Source organism: Megalopta genalis, chromosome 17 (assembly GCF_051020955.1).
Source record: "Megalopta genalis isolate 19385.01 chromosome 17, iyMegGena1_principal, whole genome shotgun sequence".
NCBI classification, from domain to species: domain Eukaryota; kingdom Metazoa; phylum Arthropoda; class Insecta; order Hymenoptera; family Halictidae; genus Megalopta; species Megalopta genalis.
Window position 1 is genome coordinate 4750623 of NC_135029.1, and position 16609 is coordinate 4767231.

Consider the following 16609-nt stretch of genomic DNA (forward strand, 5'->3'; position numbering starts at 1 on the left):
TAAAGAATATAACGCGTTCCGATAGAGAGTCTCTATGAAAATATCGAACCAGAAGCGTGTTCTCATAATTTCTATACGGTATGCATATCGCGTTTCAAGCGTCGCATCCCCTTTGTACGACATCCTCGAAAATATATTCAGCGCAAGGGCAGACGTTCTCTCGATTCGCCAAGCCGTAATACAAGTGCGTATCGTGTTGCCGCTAATTTTCAAAGTCTGAAAGCATCTCGGCGGAGAGTCCGGACGTGGCGCAATCTGCTCGCGGAACTTGATACATGACCTTGCCGGAACGTAGCACTACACCAGCGAGCATCGTAAATGATTTCAATGACACCGGTGGAAATAATCGGTCGAGTATCATTTTGACCAACTGTTCGTTAAATTGGACAACCGGAAAACTAGAGCGGCTCCGCACGGTGTGATTACACCCGTCATGGACCAACGCACTCTTTTGAATAACAAAGTAGCAACAAATGACAGATAATCGTCTCATAACGCTGCGCACGCTATTCGAGTATCAGTTAAAAACGCGTTAGTGTAATTGAACTCCGAGGTGAAAGGAATTTATCGTTTGACGCAGAAATTAAGAAAATAACTGCGACCCGCGTGGCGTGCTTTTTGAAAAGAGAGTCTCTCGATCTTTACAATCGATGCATCGACTTTCTAGAACGTTTTGTGTGATAAGAATTTGCATTAATCGCCGGAGTTGTTTTTATGTAAATAAATTATTTTTATATAACTAGACTGCGGATTTTATGCATTTATGAGAAAAATAGTAACGTGAAGTACGAAATAGGAAGAACGTGGGATAAATAAAGGAACAACGGCATATTATTTTTAAATAATTAGAGCTATTGCGAGTAGAGATACATTTTTAGTAGACTCTGTTTTCTTGAAATCGATGGAGACAATTTTTAATTTACATAAAGATCTGCAGCCTAGGTATAACACGTAAACGTACGATATTTGAATGACAGGAAATCGATATGCAAAAAGACGGACGTTTTCGTTTCATGAAATCTTAAAAACAATTAACTGTAAACATGGAGTACTTTCTTCAGATCGCGCTCACAATACACGGAATGCATATTTAAAACATAAATCAGAATAATTAATCAAAAACTTTATTATGTCAGTCGAATTTTACAGTTCCATCTACGTAAAAATACAAATTTCTCTGACATCAAAAATTCCAATTAGGTTCTATTTTATAGATATACAGTTATAGTTTTAACTATGTAATCAACAGCAAAGTATTATTTTCTAAAGAAACGACAACTTTTCGTATTAAAAAGCTAAGTTCACTCTAAACAGTTCTAAAGTTTTTAATAATTAAACAAAAAATATGCAACCTAATCATTAGTCTGCGGATTATTATGTAAAATAAAAATTGTCTTCGTTGATTACTACAAACAGAAATAGAAATAAAAATGTCTTTCTATTCTTAATAATTTTAGTGAGATGGAAATAATACATAGATGTACATATGCACGTAAACTAAAATATTCTTAAATTCTTTTAATGTTTTCATACATTTAAGTTTCACCTAGTCATTTTTATTATAAATTCATAAAATCCGCAGTTTATTAATGGTGGTATTTGTAAGTCAAGGAGTGAAAAAGAACTGTTTCTTACGATACAGTTAAAATTTCAAATTGATCGCTGCATACTTTTTCGTTGATCTTGTTGACACGCTTCGAGGAAGTTGTTTCAAGAAAAACGAGTTTATGGTGTAATAAAGAAGAATTCTGGCTATCAATTTTCTTGCGACAGTATCAGATATGATTTAATGGTTTCGCGGGTTGCTTCTTCGTGCCCTTGTGTGCCGAGCTGCCAATTTTCATCGAGCTGCGAATGTCTTAACGTGTGCTGCGAGCAATTTAGTGTGATCGCGTGGCTCTGCGATTTGACAACGTATCTAAAAATCTGGACTCGTAAAGCTCCCATTAATCAGCCAACAATTATTACGATTATTACAGCGATTCCAGAGATTCTGGTGTGTGTGAAAAAAGGCTTAAATCTTGTTTGATAATTATTTTCTTCAACCATATCAAGCTTCTGCTGTGATTTTGTTCTACAGTGTCAAAACGTCGTTTTCTTTTGTGGAAATCAGAAAAAGTTACAAGGAACAGGCATGTTGAAGCATTTTGAATGCCTCTGTCACAGACCTTAGCAATTTGATTTTCAAATATATCCTTCGTTTTTCCGGTATATTGTCAAATCGCAGGTCTGTGTGATCATACTTTTACTAAATTGATTGCAATGTACATTGGGGATATTCGCAGCTCAATGAAATTGATTACACTGGTACGCGAGGGTAGAGAGTAGGGACCCGCAAAGCCATTAACCATACATGATAACAAGAAAAACTGAGTTTCTTTTTTATCTGCATATTATTTTTATATCGTCTCTTCGAGTTCTACATATTTCTTGCTAGTGTTTCAGTAATCTCGTAAGTTATTATAAGAAACGCAGTGATTTGTCAGCAAAATTTTCAACCAGCCCTGACCTTGCATCTATTGATTACCACTTTGTTCTGCACATCATGCAATAACTTACATTGCATAATTTGAAAAGTGATGCTATCCGATGGTTTAAATCGAAGTCAAATATGTGTCGTGAAACGGTATCAAATATGTGTTGAAGTTGACAGCGGCTATTCAGAAAAATTATGACGATTTTATTTCTCTACAACACGATTTTTCTTTTCATCTTCTTGACACCTTTCAGTTTTATTCTTATTTTATTCTTGAATTTTTGCAAACGTCCCTACATATTAAAACGTCTAGACATATTATTCGTCTAAACCCATCAAGTGGTCATTCGTCGCTTTCAGATATTCGCCTGGAGTTTGAACCATTTTTTACGCCTAGATAGTATAGGAAAATATTATGAGCTCGTATAAACACACTAAAGATAGTAAGCACGTCACAAACAATTTTAAAACAGGTAGCTCAAGTTAGTAAAAAATGTCTGTCTGGTTATATTTTGGACGTCAGATTACTTTTCATGAGGAATTCGTATGAGATCACTCAGTTATCAAAAATCGAAGTATGAAAAATTCTTTGATGTTGGAATTCTCTTCCACAGAGAATTAAATAGTTTGACAAGAATACATGAAAGTGTAATGTACCTCCAAAGTAGCAGAAAAGTTTGAAAAGAACATTTAACGAATAACTTACGCTGATAAGTGAAAGATATTCGTTTGATAGTTTTTCTATGAAGTAGTATACGATAGTAAAAAATATTTGCTTACAATTTGTAATAAAGTTTAAAAGATTCGAACTGTTCACACTTTTTGATATTCACAACCCTAATAGATATATTAGTAAATCTAATTCAGTGCAAATTTAGGCTAATATAGTTACTTTATTAACTTAATTTAGTCTAATACAATTACTTTATGTAATTCAGTTCTTATTTTTCGTTGATCTGTAAATGACAATGAAACGTCGAATGAATGAATATTTTAAACAATTTGTTTGTACGCTATTCGTTTTGAAATATTGTTGAAACATATACAAATTATATAAATGTTCAAATCAACGAACTCTGTGCACGAAAAATATTATTATGTATAACGTTCAACTTAGAAATCATTATAAAAGCTGTTCGTGAATTAGTAGTTTTAGAGTACGAATTTGATTTAAGGATTCATTTGCATGAAGCATGTGACCACCGGTGTTATACGACCAGTGTTAATTTACATTTTCGTGGGAGAGTCAGCGCTGAAAGGAAGGAATGAAATTTCCACGAGAATCAACGTCAGGTCTTCGCTTGTAGCCGTATATTTCTGTTGAACGTTGGATTCTTATGTCATAGAATTAGTTCTTAATTCAAAAATGAATACCGTGTTAAATCACTTTGCAAACATTTCACTCCACTTGGAAGTAATCAATATGAGAATTATAATAAGTAAACAGTGGATTTAATGCATTTATGACAAAATTTAATGGTCGTAATCTAAAATAGTGAAAACGTTAAAAGAGCTTAAAAATGTCGATTTATTAATTTTAGTCGAGGTTTAGTTTCTACTCCCTGTATTTGATGCAAACCATTTTTATTTTGCATAAAAATCCGCAGTCTGATAACAAGAATAAACAACGGCATTTCCATTGACTTAGCAAAAGTAGGTACGATTAAACCTTAAGATGTATTCACGCATCATTCAAATACTTGAAGAATAAAAAAAAATAATAATGGAACCAATACACCGAATAATGTTGAAATATTCAAATAAATGAAAAGGTAATATAATACGTGGTTTAATTTATGGTAAAATTCGACACATATAGATAAAATAAATTCTTAAAATACACTTATCGCTAGACTGCGAATTTTATGCATTTCTGACAGAAATTGATAGATCAAATACAAAACAATAAAAATAATTACAAAATTTGAAGACACTACTGGATTAGTTTCAACTCAATAAAATAACTAAAAAGAAAAAGAAGTGTCTATGTATCTTCAGTAGCTTGCAGTTAATGCAAACAATTTTTATTTTGTTTCAAAATCCGTAGTCTACTTATCACAGTTTCTACGATCAGTATTTTACTACATAAAAATTTCAGGAAATATTGATAACTATATTTTAAATAGTATTAATATATCTACACGATATTGTAACGTTTTGATTATTAATATATTTACATATTATCGTAATTACAATAATAGTATTAATAACCATTGTTGTCTATTTATACCGCTTGATATTCAGTTAGTAGCAATTTTTACGTACTTATTTTATCTTAAATGTTACTATAATAACATATTTGCACGCTACGATGACCGCAGTAAAGTTTTAATGTTCTTCATGACGCATCAATATGGTTGATGAAGATATAGTAAAGTAGTAACAAACAGGAAAAACGGGTGACATCATTACCATAAAATAACATACGTCGAAACAGTTGTTTCAATAATCGAGTTATATCGTGCATCACGAAGTCGAATCAGTGAATGCTGTTTAATTTGTTCGACTAGTACGCGGTCGGACATTCGTAGAATTAATTTACATATGCGTGAGATGCACCGACGCGGCACAAATTATTTCAGTGTCACAACCGGAAACGACAATCGGTACAATATCTGAGCAATGTGATTGAATTTCAGCATCGAACTCGTTCTGAGCTCGCTATACGCATACCATTTTGAATGTATGACGGATGGAAATGGAGCACCGCTGATATATCAGACATTAAAATAATGCTTTTATTAAACTGGAGAGGATTGCAATTCTGTCACGCTATGATCTAAATCACACTACGAAATTACTATACTCCCGATGTATCGTACACAAAACTCCCCCTAAAGATACAGATTTTTATAAGTAATATATATATCACAAAAAGAAATCGAAAGCTTGGTTAAACAATTATTTTTAATGTTGCAATAACTGTAAAGTGAAATATAAAAAGTCGATATTAATTACTCTTAGATTTAAACAACAATGTTTCTAAATCCTGGTTACAATAATACATGAAAAGAGTGACTTTGTGAATTTGAAATTGATCATTTGATCAAGCAAACAAATAAGCTCCAATTTAGTTATGATTTTCGGCACGATTGCGCGACGCAGTGGAGGTGGCATAAATAATGAGGAATTATTCGTCGCAAAGAATAAATGTATTTTGTACAGTTCTAAACATATTTCTACGATTTGGTCGGGCTAAATGCTCGTTGCCAAATTAAGTGGTAATCCACGGGACTGTGATCATCGTTTATTACGAATAAAGAGTTACATCCAGTGACCTTGTTACTGCCCACAGAATGACGATTAACGTTGAGCACTATTACGTACGAGTCGTGTTTAATGCAACCTTTAATAAATCCACATTACAGGCAGATTTAGTAACATTCGCATTCGTTTTTGTCCGCTGACAAAATGGATTAGAATACTGCACGCGCATGGATTCACTGATTTCTGAGGGGGGACGCTATCTATACGAGGAAACAAGATAAACAATAATAAGTAGACATTTCGCAGAGTGTCTTAGCTAAAAGAAGATCTTAGCCTAAATGTTTCCTTCGTATTTAATGGTGCAAAAAGAGAGTAGCACAGATTGCATGTTTTTTTCATTTCTTTTTAAATCTCACTGGATCACCGATGAATCTTTACTCAAAATGAGCATTTTGTGCATCAATTGTGTGCGAAACAGAACTTACATGAAGATGTATTTCTATTTATAACAGTTTCCATACGTTTATAAATTCGTCAATAATATAACAGTGTTCATAAATTCATAAACAATATAACAACGCTCATAAATTATTCTGACGTTTTTACTGCATGATATTTTACTTATCCATTTTTGTCATAAATGCATGGTAGCAGTGTACGTGTCAGAATTGTTTTAAATTACGGAACATGACTGTATCTTGCAGCGAAACGCGGTCAATGCTGTCTAAAACCTGGCCTTGAAGTAAATTTAATCGTAGAAGACAGATTCTATTTTGAAAAAATGCTGTAATAATATGTGAAATGACAGTTTTAGCTGTAAATATTAAAGAGATGTTGAAAACAGTCAATTAATTATGTATTTCAAAGCTCTTTCAATTGTTTCCACTTTAGTAGCTGCACAAGCTTTAATTATGCGATACATTTAATATTTTGAAGTACTAATTGCTCTCAGCAAAAATCTCCTAAAAACGAAGTCTAATGACGTCAGATCCGGTGAGTGTGACACACATTAGCACCAATCGTACGATTTGAAAATTATTGATTAAGTTTAAAGAGTTGTTCATGAATAATAAGCTGTGCAACTATGGTGTTAGTAGTTCTACATGTCTTAACAAACAATCGATACCACAATTGATAGCAATTGATTATTATTGTCCCTTTGAATAATACGTCATTATGAAACACTTGTCGAGATTAATATTCAATTTGCAGTCGTCTGGGAACACACCTTGTACAAATCTGTAGGTTGATAAACATAATTCGATGCATTTACTGCTGCCAAGCTTGTCGCCATTTATAGACGATACTTTAAACGTTTATGACATGAGCTGAAAATTAACATAGCATTTTAACACGTTCCGTGCCGAGCTTTTTTTACTCGAATCTTCACACTTTGATATTTTACTAAAACTTGATGTATTACGTGCAATTATTAATTCTCGTACACATAACAGCGTAACAAAAACTTATCAACGCCCATTCTTGCGGTGGAAATTGATTCTTCGGTTCTAAATTTCTTGTAAACAATTTGTTCAGTTCACTAAGTAAACATGCAAGCGTGTACCATCGATGGTACACGTGGCACGGAACGTGTTAAGCAAAGAATTAGAATCATATTCATTTTCATTCCATAATCCCAACAGTTCCGAATCTGTATGTGTTTGTTTGCGATTTTCACGCAACCTTCATTTCGATTCAATCTATTAGTCATGTATTCGTCTTTTTCTACGTGTTTTTATGTTACAATCTCATAACTGCGTCTCATAACTATAAAAAAGATATCAAAAAATTGTCAATTTTTATACATTGAAGTTAAGATAATAACGAATGCAGTGTGTCATATTTGAGATTGCACCGAGAATCGATATTATTTTAAACAGGGATAAACTTTATTCAGTAAACAGAAAGAACAACAGAAGAAATCTACTTCATTCTTGTTTCATAATTATAGAACCAACAGAACATTTTACTACACAAATATTCAACGCAATATACGATAAAATGAAATTATAACAGTAATTTATTAATGCGTGGGTCCACCTCTACTTTCAATGAGTTCATATATTCGTTTTTACATACTTTCAATCAGACTTTTGGAATTGAATGATGTAATGGTGTTCGAGATCACTTTAAGATCATCTAAACCATTTGTGTCAAATATAAGTACGAGGAAATATATCATTATACGATATCGCCGTTTTAATAATGAAACTAAAGCGATATGTTTTGAACAAATGACATAACGTAAGTTCACAGGTTAAGGATTTAATTTTTTATTGAAATGTTTCAGGTGTGTTCTTGATACCTTACTTCCTAATACTTATAGTCTGTGGGGTACCATTGTTGTACATGGAACTTAGCATCGGACAATTCACTCGACGAGGACCGATTGGTGCTCTCGGTCAAATTTGTCCCTTATTCAAAGGTACAGAAATATCGATCTTCTCTAATTAAAAAACAATCAATCAAGCGATGTGTTAAATGTTATAGTATATGCTGGCTTGTTACAATATAGCTATGTATATGTGGTTCTCATTACAATTCACATCTATTTCTTAAATAAAAATATGTATCATATTCTAATTCATATTAAAACTTTTTAATTTTCCAATTTGTAACGTTCATTTATCGTGGCTTTCCAGTATAAACCAATAAACACTAATATGTTATATAAATAAAATTTAATAGTTAACAGCAAGTTGAATAAACATTATAAATTGAAAAATCAAAAAACTTTAATATAAATTGTAGTATGACACATTTTTTATTTAAGAAATATAACATATTAATGTTATTTTACTAAAATGTTATACACGAACTAATTGGGAAATGATTCTATTTGTTTAAACAGGGGCTGGCTTGTCATCGGTAGTAATATCATTTTTAATGTCGACATACCATAATGTGATAATAGCCTACGCTATATACTATTTCTTCGCGGCGTTCAGAGAAAAGCAACCGTGGTCCGACTGTGACAACTCATGGAATACCGTGGCTTGCTGGTTACCAACTTTCAGTGCCATCGACAATCGTACCCGACCAAACGCTTCCAGGACGCCTTCAGAAGAATTTTTCGAGTAATTTTTTAATAATTTGCATAATTCTACGATTCTCTCTGTCTAATATTATCGTAATTTTTACCACCACTTTAACTATCTCAAAGAACCAACGTATCAAACATCGTGTAATTAGTAGATCATTACACAAATAATGCAAATTTCATTTCGTATTTTTGGGGTACATCGTAAGATTGCAGAAAATGAAATAAAATATACAGTATGTCCCACGAATTTTATTCTGTATTTTGTATATAGCAAAATAAGTCGACAATAAGGAATAAATTTGCCCATTTGAGGTTTCGTCTCCGAGAAAACTGAATTCGAAAAACCACATGATTCGCGTGTCCTGCAATAAATAGAATAAGCAGTGTCGTTGAAATAAGTAAAATTGATAGGTCATGAACAGACACGTCAGCTGAATTCCTATCGAATAACTCGCGTGGACGCCCAATTTGCCAACTCATTTGTCCTCAGAAACGAAGCATCGAATAAAAAAATTGAATTATATATTTTCGACTTGTTTTTCTAATGTAATAATAACAACAACAATATATAAAAGACTAATTTTGTGAATAAATTTTGGAATTTTAGCTTCAAAGAATACGAAAAGTTATTCATGTTATTTATAAAATGATCTGATATATTGCTACATATTGCTAAATCTTCGACGCAAGTTATAAGTATCTTTCGTTAACAATTTAGCAACAAAGTACTCCAGATGAGTAAAGGAATCGAAGACTCTGGAGCACTCAGATGGGAGCTAGTTGCCTGTCTAATTACTGCCTGGATTCTGGTGTACTTCTCCGTTTGGAAATCTATAAAATCGTCAGCACAAGTTAGATACCTCACGGCTACATTACCGTTCGTTTTAATCGTTGTCTTCCTTACGCGATCCCTCACCCTCGAAGGTGCTGACAAGGGTCTACAATTCTTCTTCCATCCGCGATGGGAGCTTCTCGGTGACGCAAAGGTGATATAATTATATGCCCAGCTACTTGAACTCTAAAACTACTGCCAATCGAACAGTGACAAAGTTATAATTGCTCAAAAGTATAAAATCCACAATTTTGATATTGTACTTTGTGGATCTTGCAGTTTTTAGTATAATAGACTAATTATAATTTTCTGTTTGTAACACCTTTATCATCTTTATTATCAATCTTCTGCTCTAATACCTTTATAATTTATATACAATTATTGTATATTTTAAAATCTGAAATCATGTGCAGCCTTTTTTAGAACAACACTTTTTGTTGAAATTTTCCAACGTGGATCTTTATTGCGAAAATCACAAAAGATAATAGTCAAATAAACAATTATTTCTCCTCGTAATAAGTTTAATAAGGTGATTGAAATGTGACATTATAACTGTTCAGAAGATGCAAATATATTTTTAATTAACAAGAAAGGACAAAATGCGAGTATGCATGGTGAATGCTCGTATTAATTAATTAAAATGAATCGATCTCACAATGTATTGGTTGGTGACACTCGTCACAACGAGATTGGATAGTTTAACATAATTTAATATAATTATAGCAGTTTAAGACTGTACCTTTTTGTAACCTGGTTTGATGGAAATTATTTTTGTTTGAACACAGGAAAAGATTATTAAATAGAGCAATGACTTTATTAATAACCTGATGGTATAATATATACAGTCGAAATATGGCGTTAAACAACAACTGACACAAAATTTTGCTTTTTACAAATAATTGTTTGTAGCGCGCTAAAGTCGTTACTCTTTAAAAAAATCTATTATTTTATTTTTGCTAAATTATATCAGTTTGAACATTAACTTTAAAAAAGAATTTATGGTAGTATAGTGACAGCTTTTCGAAAATACTCTGTATTTGATATCAATAATTGTATTTGATATCTGTTTTACAGTTTGAAATTTGCAAAATATTACAACAATTTCCTAAGAATTTGTTATCCAAGCCGTTGGAAGCAATAATAAATCTGTTTCTCTCGATCTATTATGTGCAACGATTAGGTGTGGATCAACGCAGCTGCACAAATCTTCAATTCTGTCGGCATAGCGTTTGGCTCGATGATATGTTTCGCCAGTTACAACAAATTTCACAACACCATCTTGGTAGACAGTGTCGCGGTATCGCTTATAAACGCGTTTAGCAGCCTGCTCGTCGGAATATTTTCATTCGCCACCATTGGTAATATCGCCCTCGAACAAAACATGTCCGTCGAAGCTGTTCTTACAGATGGTACGTAGCATTTAGAGAGCTCTTACCTTAATAAATTATTACGTCTTTTACGAGTTAAGTCCTTTTACAAATTAACATTTGCGCCCGAATATAAATTAATCTTAAATACGACGAAGGTTCTAATTCGGTGGTTTATCACAGGACATTCAGGAAATTTCTTCCTCCTCGGTATATTATTTTTAAGCTACTAGTAATTCTTAATGCAAATCGTAAAATTCGATTTTATCTTGATCTCGTGATTTTTAACTAGAAAAATGTAAAGCATAAATGTCCATAGACAAGTAATGATAAATACTTTACATTTTCACGTCTGAGTGGTGTCAATCAATGTCAGATTAACTTCTCCTGCAATTTTATAGACAAATCATAATTTCCGTTCAAGGACCTGGCCTGGTATTCGTCGTTTACCCGCAAGCGTTAGCCAAGATGCCTGCGTCAAAACTGTGGGCCGTGTTATTTTTCTTTATGCTAGTCTGCCTTTCATTGAATAGTCAGGTAGGTCGAGTGAACAGTGACCAGCAAGCATTAGATTGTTCATAAATTTAACTGCGGATTTTATTTTTTATACATATAGTTAGGTTATACTTTATATAGTTTTTGGATCAATGTCACTTTGGGGAGGATAATTGAATTTTGCTTCTTCAAATGACATTAGCTTCGCAGATTAAAAGTCAAGGAACAAATTAATAAATCATCTAATTTTCTTATTTCGGATATAGTTTAACAGAGATGCAAAAATATAGCAATTAAGCAAGCACGATAGGAAAGTTAACACAAATCATTGTGTCAACTTTAACAAATTGTTTTCACTTCAAATTCATGATCACAAAACAAAAAATTGGCAATCGAGTTTTGGACAATCTAATAAGCGGATATTATACAGGGTATCCCAAAATTATTGTACGAGCGAGAAATGAGGGGTTCCTAAAATCATTTGAAGCAACTTTCGCCTCAGCAAAAATGCAATCCGCGTCTTCGTTTACGAGTTATTAAAGAAAAACAGTGACCAATGAGAGGCGAGATCAGCTGGCGCGAAGCGGCCGTGCCAACGAGCGGTCAAAGCTCGGTTCACTGTTTTTCATTAATAACTCGTAAACGAAGCCGCGGATTGCATTTTCGCTAAGGAAACAGTTACTTGAAATGACCTCAGGAACCGCTCATCTCCCGCTTGTACAATAATTTTGGGACACCTTTCTTGCCTGAATACTTTAACTTCTTGATAATTAATTATTTAATTCTATTCCAGTTTGCAATAGTGGAGGTGGTCGTAACATCAATTCAAGATGGCTTTCCGAAATGGGTAAAGCGTCATCTCGTGTGTCACGAAATGTTAGTACTTCTAGTATGTGTAATATCATTTTTGTTCGGTTTGCCTAACATTACTCAGGTGAGAAATAGTTTCTTGGAAAATACAATGTACATTGCCACACTGTTAACTAAACTAATGGACATTCCACTGTTTCCAGGGCGGTATTTATTTCTTCCAATTGATAGACCACTATGCGGCATCGATATCGATCATGTTTCTAGCATTCTTCGAAGTGATCGCGATATCCTGGTTTTATGGCGTCCGACGACTTTGCAACAATGTGAAAGAAATGACCGGACGACTGCCATCTTCGTACTTCCGGTTCTGTTGGCTAATCGCAGCGCCTCTCCTTATTATGGTAAAACATGCAGATATATATATATATATATATATATATATATATATATATATATATATAATATAATATATATAATAGTGTCACAACCATAAGAATTCATTAATATTTTATTGTTTAAGAACGTATAATACTATATCTATAATTCTTATTACTCAATTGTTTCTTCCATAGATAAATATATATATATATTGTTACTTAGTACTTAATTGCAAGCGATAGTATTTATCTATGGAAGAAACAATTGAGTAATAAGAATTATAGATATAGTATTATACGTTCTTAAACAATAAAATATTAATGAATTCTTATGGTTGTGACACTATTCGCGAATGTTGGTACAATCGATTGTAACATGATGGAAACGATAAATAGTACAAGCATGATATACTTAACGACGATGAACAAGCATTACTGATAACGAAGGCGTCGTACAGATAACAATTTACAAACTACAATACGATACATCGATTATACAGTAACGTTATAACATATTTCAGCTAACAGATTATTATTTTCCTCGTTAATTATAATTATTATCGTTAACCCCGATCATTCGAGATTTATATTCTCATAGTGAAACAAAACTTTGTCCATAACAAAAAGAATGCAAAATCTAGCACAACATATTTGTTCTTCTAACAAAGGGTACAAATTATCAGTCTTTGACAATATCTCATGCTTTAACGGTGATAACTGTGCAGTTATTTCTTGCACAAAATTATTTTCTAGCTGTCTTGAATATGATAATACAACTTAACATCGCATTCTATTTAAACACTTACTGATAGCCATTAAAGCAGCACTGCCACTTAACGGTGTACTCTACATGTAAAACGTTTCGAAAGATAACGATTATTGCTACTTCTAAAATCGATTTTCTCAAAATCTTATAAGAAAATACGTATAGAATACACCAAAAAAATTATATACACATAGCAAATGGAAAAGGAAGATAAAGTAAAGATAAAAAATATACGGATTCGTAACCAGAGACAGGAACGGAGTAAAATACGTCTATCGAGAATTCGAAATTCGAAGAAACGCTATGATAAAACTTTGATCGGTCGTGTCCGTAATGATTCAACAGGGTACGACAAGCAATCGTTAGCCGTGTAGCACACAGTTCTATAAATCATTGACTGTTTCAGGCTGTGTGGGTGTTCAGCTTAATTGATTATGAGCCACCGACCTACCACAATGGCGAATACGAGTACCCACGGTGGGCAGAGGCGATCGGCTGGGGAATAGCTTCTCTTTCTCTCATTTGCATTCCCGCGTTTGCTATTTACGAGTTCATCAAAGCCAGCGGCAACACTTGCGCCGAGGTACGATAACGAAAGCACTCGTTTAGATGCCGATTAAACTTAGTTTGCCGCGTCGAAACCGTAATTCGACTGTTCTGTCTTTCAGAAATTGTGGAACTCGATTAAGCCGCATTTCGAGGCGTGCAAGATCTGCGGTCAAGAGTACTGCACCGAGCCTATGCATAATTTCGAGGAGGACATGATAAAAGAGCAGCAAGACCCGAACAGCCCGATACAACTTACTACCAACAGCCTTCTACCGAAATCGCCGTCATGATCGAACGAGGAAACCGGATAAAATCGATACGTAACTTCGAGTACCTTCGTTTGCAACATCGAACGATCCCGAAAGGCGTAGTTAATTATTGATCGAAATGAAAGCCGAGACGTCTTCCTGCTTCGACGTTTAGAAGAATGGGACACTTTTAGGATTTGACTACGGGAAGAGAAGCATCGATCGGAGCTTGTCTATATTTTACGGAAATTTTGATTAACTATTTATCAAAGTTTTGTGATTCTTGTAGATAGAAAACTGATACATGGCGAGACCCGTGTAAGGTTTATGCACAGCTTTTTACGAGAGAATGATTCCCTTCGTTGAGCGTATTTTAATTTTGATCGGCATGAATTTTTCTTTTGGAGATTCCGAGCCGACCGTGATCTGATAAAGATTATATCAAAAGTAATCGAACTCAGCGGAAATATTTCATTTGGATAGGTGACTATAGCCATCTTTAGGAGGTTTCAAGAAGCATCCAGCGGCAGACAATTATAGTCAGCTTTGATAACGAAAGGATTATCCGTTTTTTTTAAGTGTCATTAAGCTAATCTGGAGGACAGTCGTCTCGCTTAATTACGCTGACATTAAAAAATAATTTTACTTATCTTGGAACGAGATTGCGGATTTTGCGCATTTGTGGCAAAAACGTGAATGTACAATATCGTAAGAAAAATTCGGATAAATTCAAGAATGCTGTTACTTGATTTTCAGCTTATTAAAATAAATTCTGTATCATTTGTCAGAATTGTTTTCAGTATCTACTCTTACGTAATTACTCAAGAGGAATCATTATCTTAATCGTGACACAGTAAATTAGCCCTAAATGAATTATTTAAGTTTATAATATTCCGTAAATTATTGCAAAAATAGAACTAGCAACTTTTTATAGCCTTTTATTTAATTGGTAATAGCTGCAAAATAAGATACGGTTCGGAACGTTGTTGTTAGTTTAGTAATCGGAAACTGGTCTCGCAACGATTTTATTGACAGAGGCGAACAATGCTACACGCGCATAATCTTTATTCGAACGCAAAGACAATCGACATTCCGTTACTTCGTGATTTGTGTACAGTGATGCGCAGATTTGTTCAATTAAGAACATCGTGAGGTCGAATTTTGAGAAATCAATTTTCGAGGTCACTTAGAATTGGACATGAAAGAAGGAGAATTCTGAGCTTACAAATAATTACGAGTTTTAAATAAAAAATGAAAATAATTTTGTCACTTTTCTCAAACTTCGTACAATCAGACTTCCGTCAATAAATTCGAACAAATAAATCGCATAGTTCAATACTTTATTCGATCATACATCAACCTTCGAATTATCATTATTTTTATTATAATATGCATAATTAGTTAAGCATATTATAGAAAAACGAACTATGTATACAAGTCATTTCGAAGATTACCTCATTCTTTTACCTAAATTGTAACTACTACTTCGAACAAAAAATAGAACATAACTTTTCTGTATTTTCGTTATTACTCACATCCATCTAACAAATAAAAAAGTACTGTTATTCAATTGTGATCATTGCAAAGGCGATGCTAAATTATTTTCAGGCAGTGGAATTAGTTATAGTTGATAGCTGACGTTTCATTATACGTGCGTCCGTACGTAATTGTATAAAGTTGTAACGCATTAATCAAACAGCATATATGTTATTGCTGTTGTCCATAGACCTAATTAGCAAACCTACCATCGCGTCTATAGTATGTTGTACATTAATGTATCGTAATATATATATTAACACGTCGTATTAAATAACACGCCGGTTTAAATGCACTGCGATTAGTAAACCGATGTACCATACATAGACGGCGTTAAGTAGAAAAACAAGTACAAATGCTATAACATTTTCTCACACTTGTACATTTTTATGGAGTAAGTAGCAACGCTGAAGCGGCCGTATCGGACGAGCTACAAAGGGTGGCTGCGTAAGCTAATTAAGTGCAACGTGACCGAACACGTGGCGAAACAAACGCGTCGCTGATACAGTATTCAATGCTGGATGCGTTGTGTATGAAACTTTGCGAAACGAAACGACAACGTACAAAGTCGAATTGACGATAATAAAAGCGTATTGAACAAATTCATATGTAATTAATTCACGAATGTAATAAATCATTATTACGATTTCATTCGGATTTGTAAACCGTGACTTTTAACATTCATATCGATAGAACAAAGAAAGGTATAAAGCATAGTTATAAACTATGGTATAAACTAAGCATGTAATGCAAAGGTATAATCAATAGCGAAAATTATATCTAATGATGAAAACTTCAAGTTACGAGATAAAACGATTTCACTTTGACTGAACGAACATCTTTCATCGATATCATCATTCCTATATAAACGTCATTTTATTAGTTTCAACAACAATAAAG

General features: G+C 33.4%; 1 protein-coding gene across 2 annotated transcripts in view; it reads left to right on the forward strand.

The window, feature by feature from the left end:
• ine (solute carrier family 6 member inebriated) overlaps positions 1-16360 on the forward strand; it is a 29570-nt gene extending 13210 nt beyond the window's left edge. For both annotated transcript variants that reach the window (XM_076527195.1, XM_076527197.1), the window contains 9 exons: positions 7974-8108; positions 8535-8760; positions 9445-9712; positions 10739-10967; positions 11350-11462; positions 12214-12354; positions 12434-12634; positions 13783-13959; positions 14045-16360. In XM_076527195.1, the coding sequence (XP_076383310.1) occupies positions 7974-8108; positions 8535-8760; positions 9445-9712; positions 10739-10967; positions 11350-11462; positions 12214-12354; positions 12434-12634; positions 13783-13959; positions 14045-14215 (1661 nt within the window). In that variant the 3' untranslated portion in view covers positions 14216-16360. The remainder of the gene's footprint in view (positions 1-7973; positions 8109-8534; positions 8761-9444; positions 9713-10738; positions 10968-11349; positions 11463-12213; positions 12355-12433; positions 12635-13782; positions 13960-14044) is intronic.
• Positions 16361-16609: the final 249 nt, after the last annotated feature.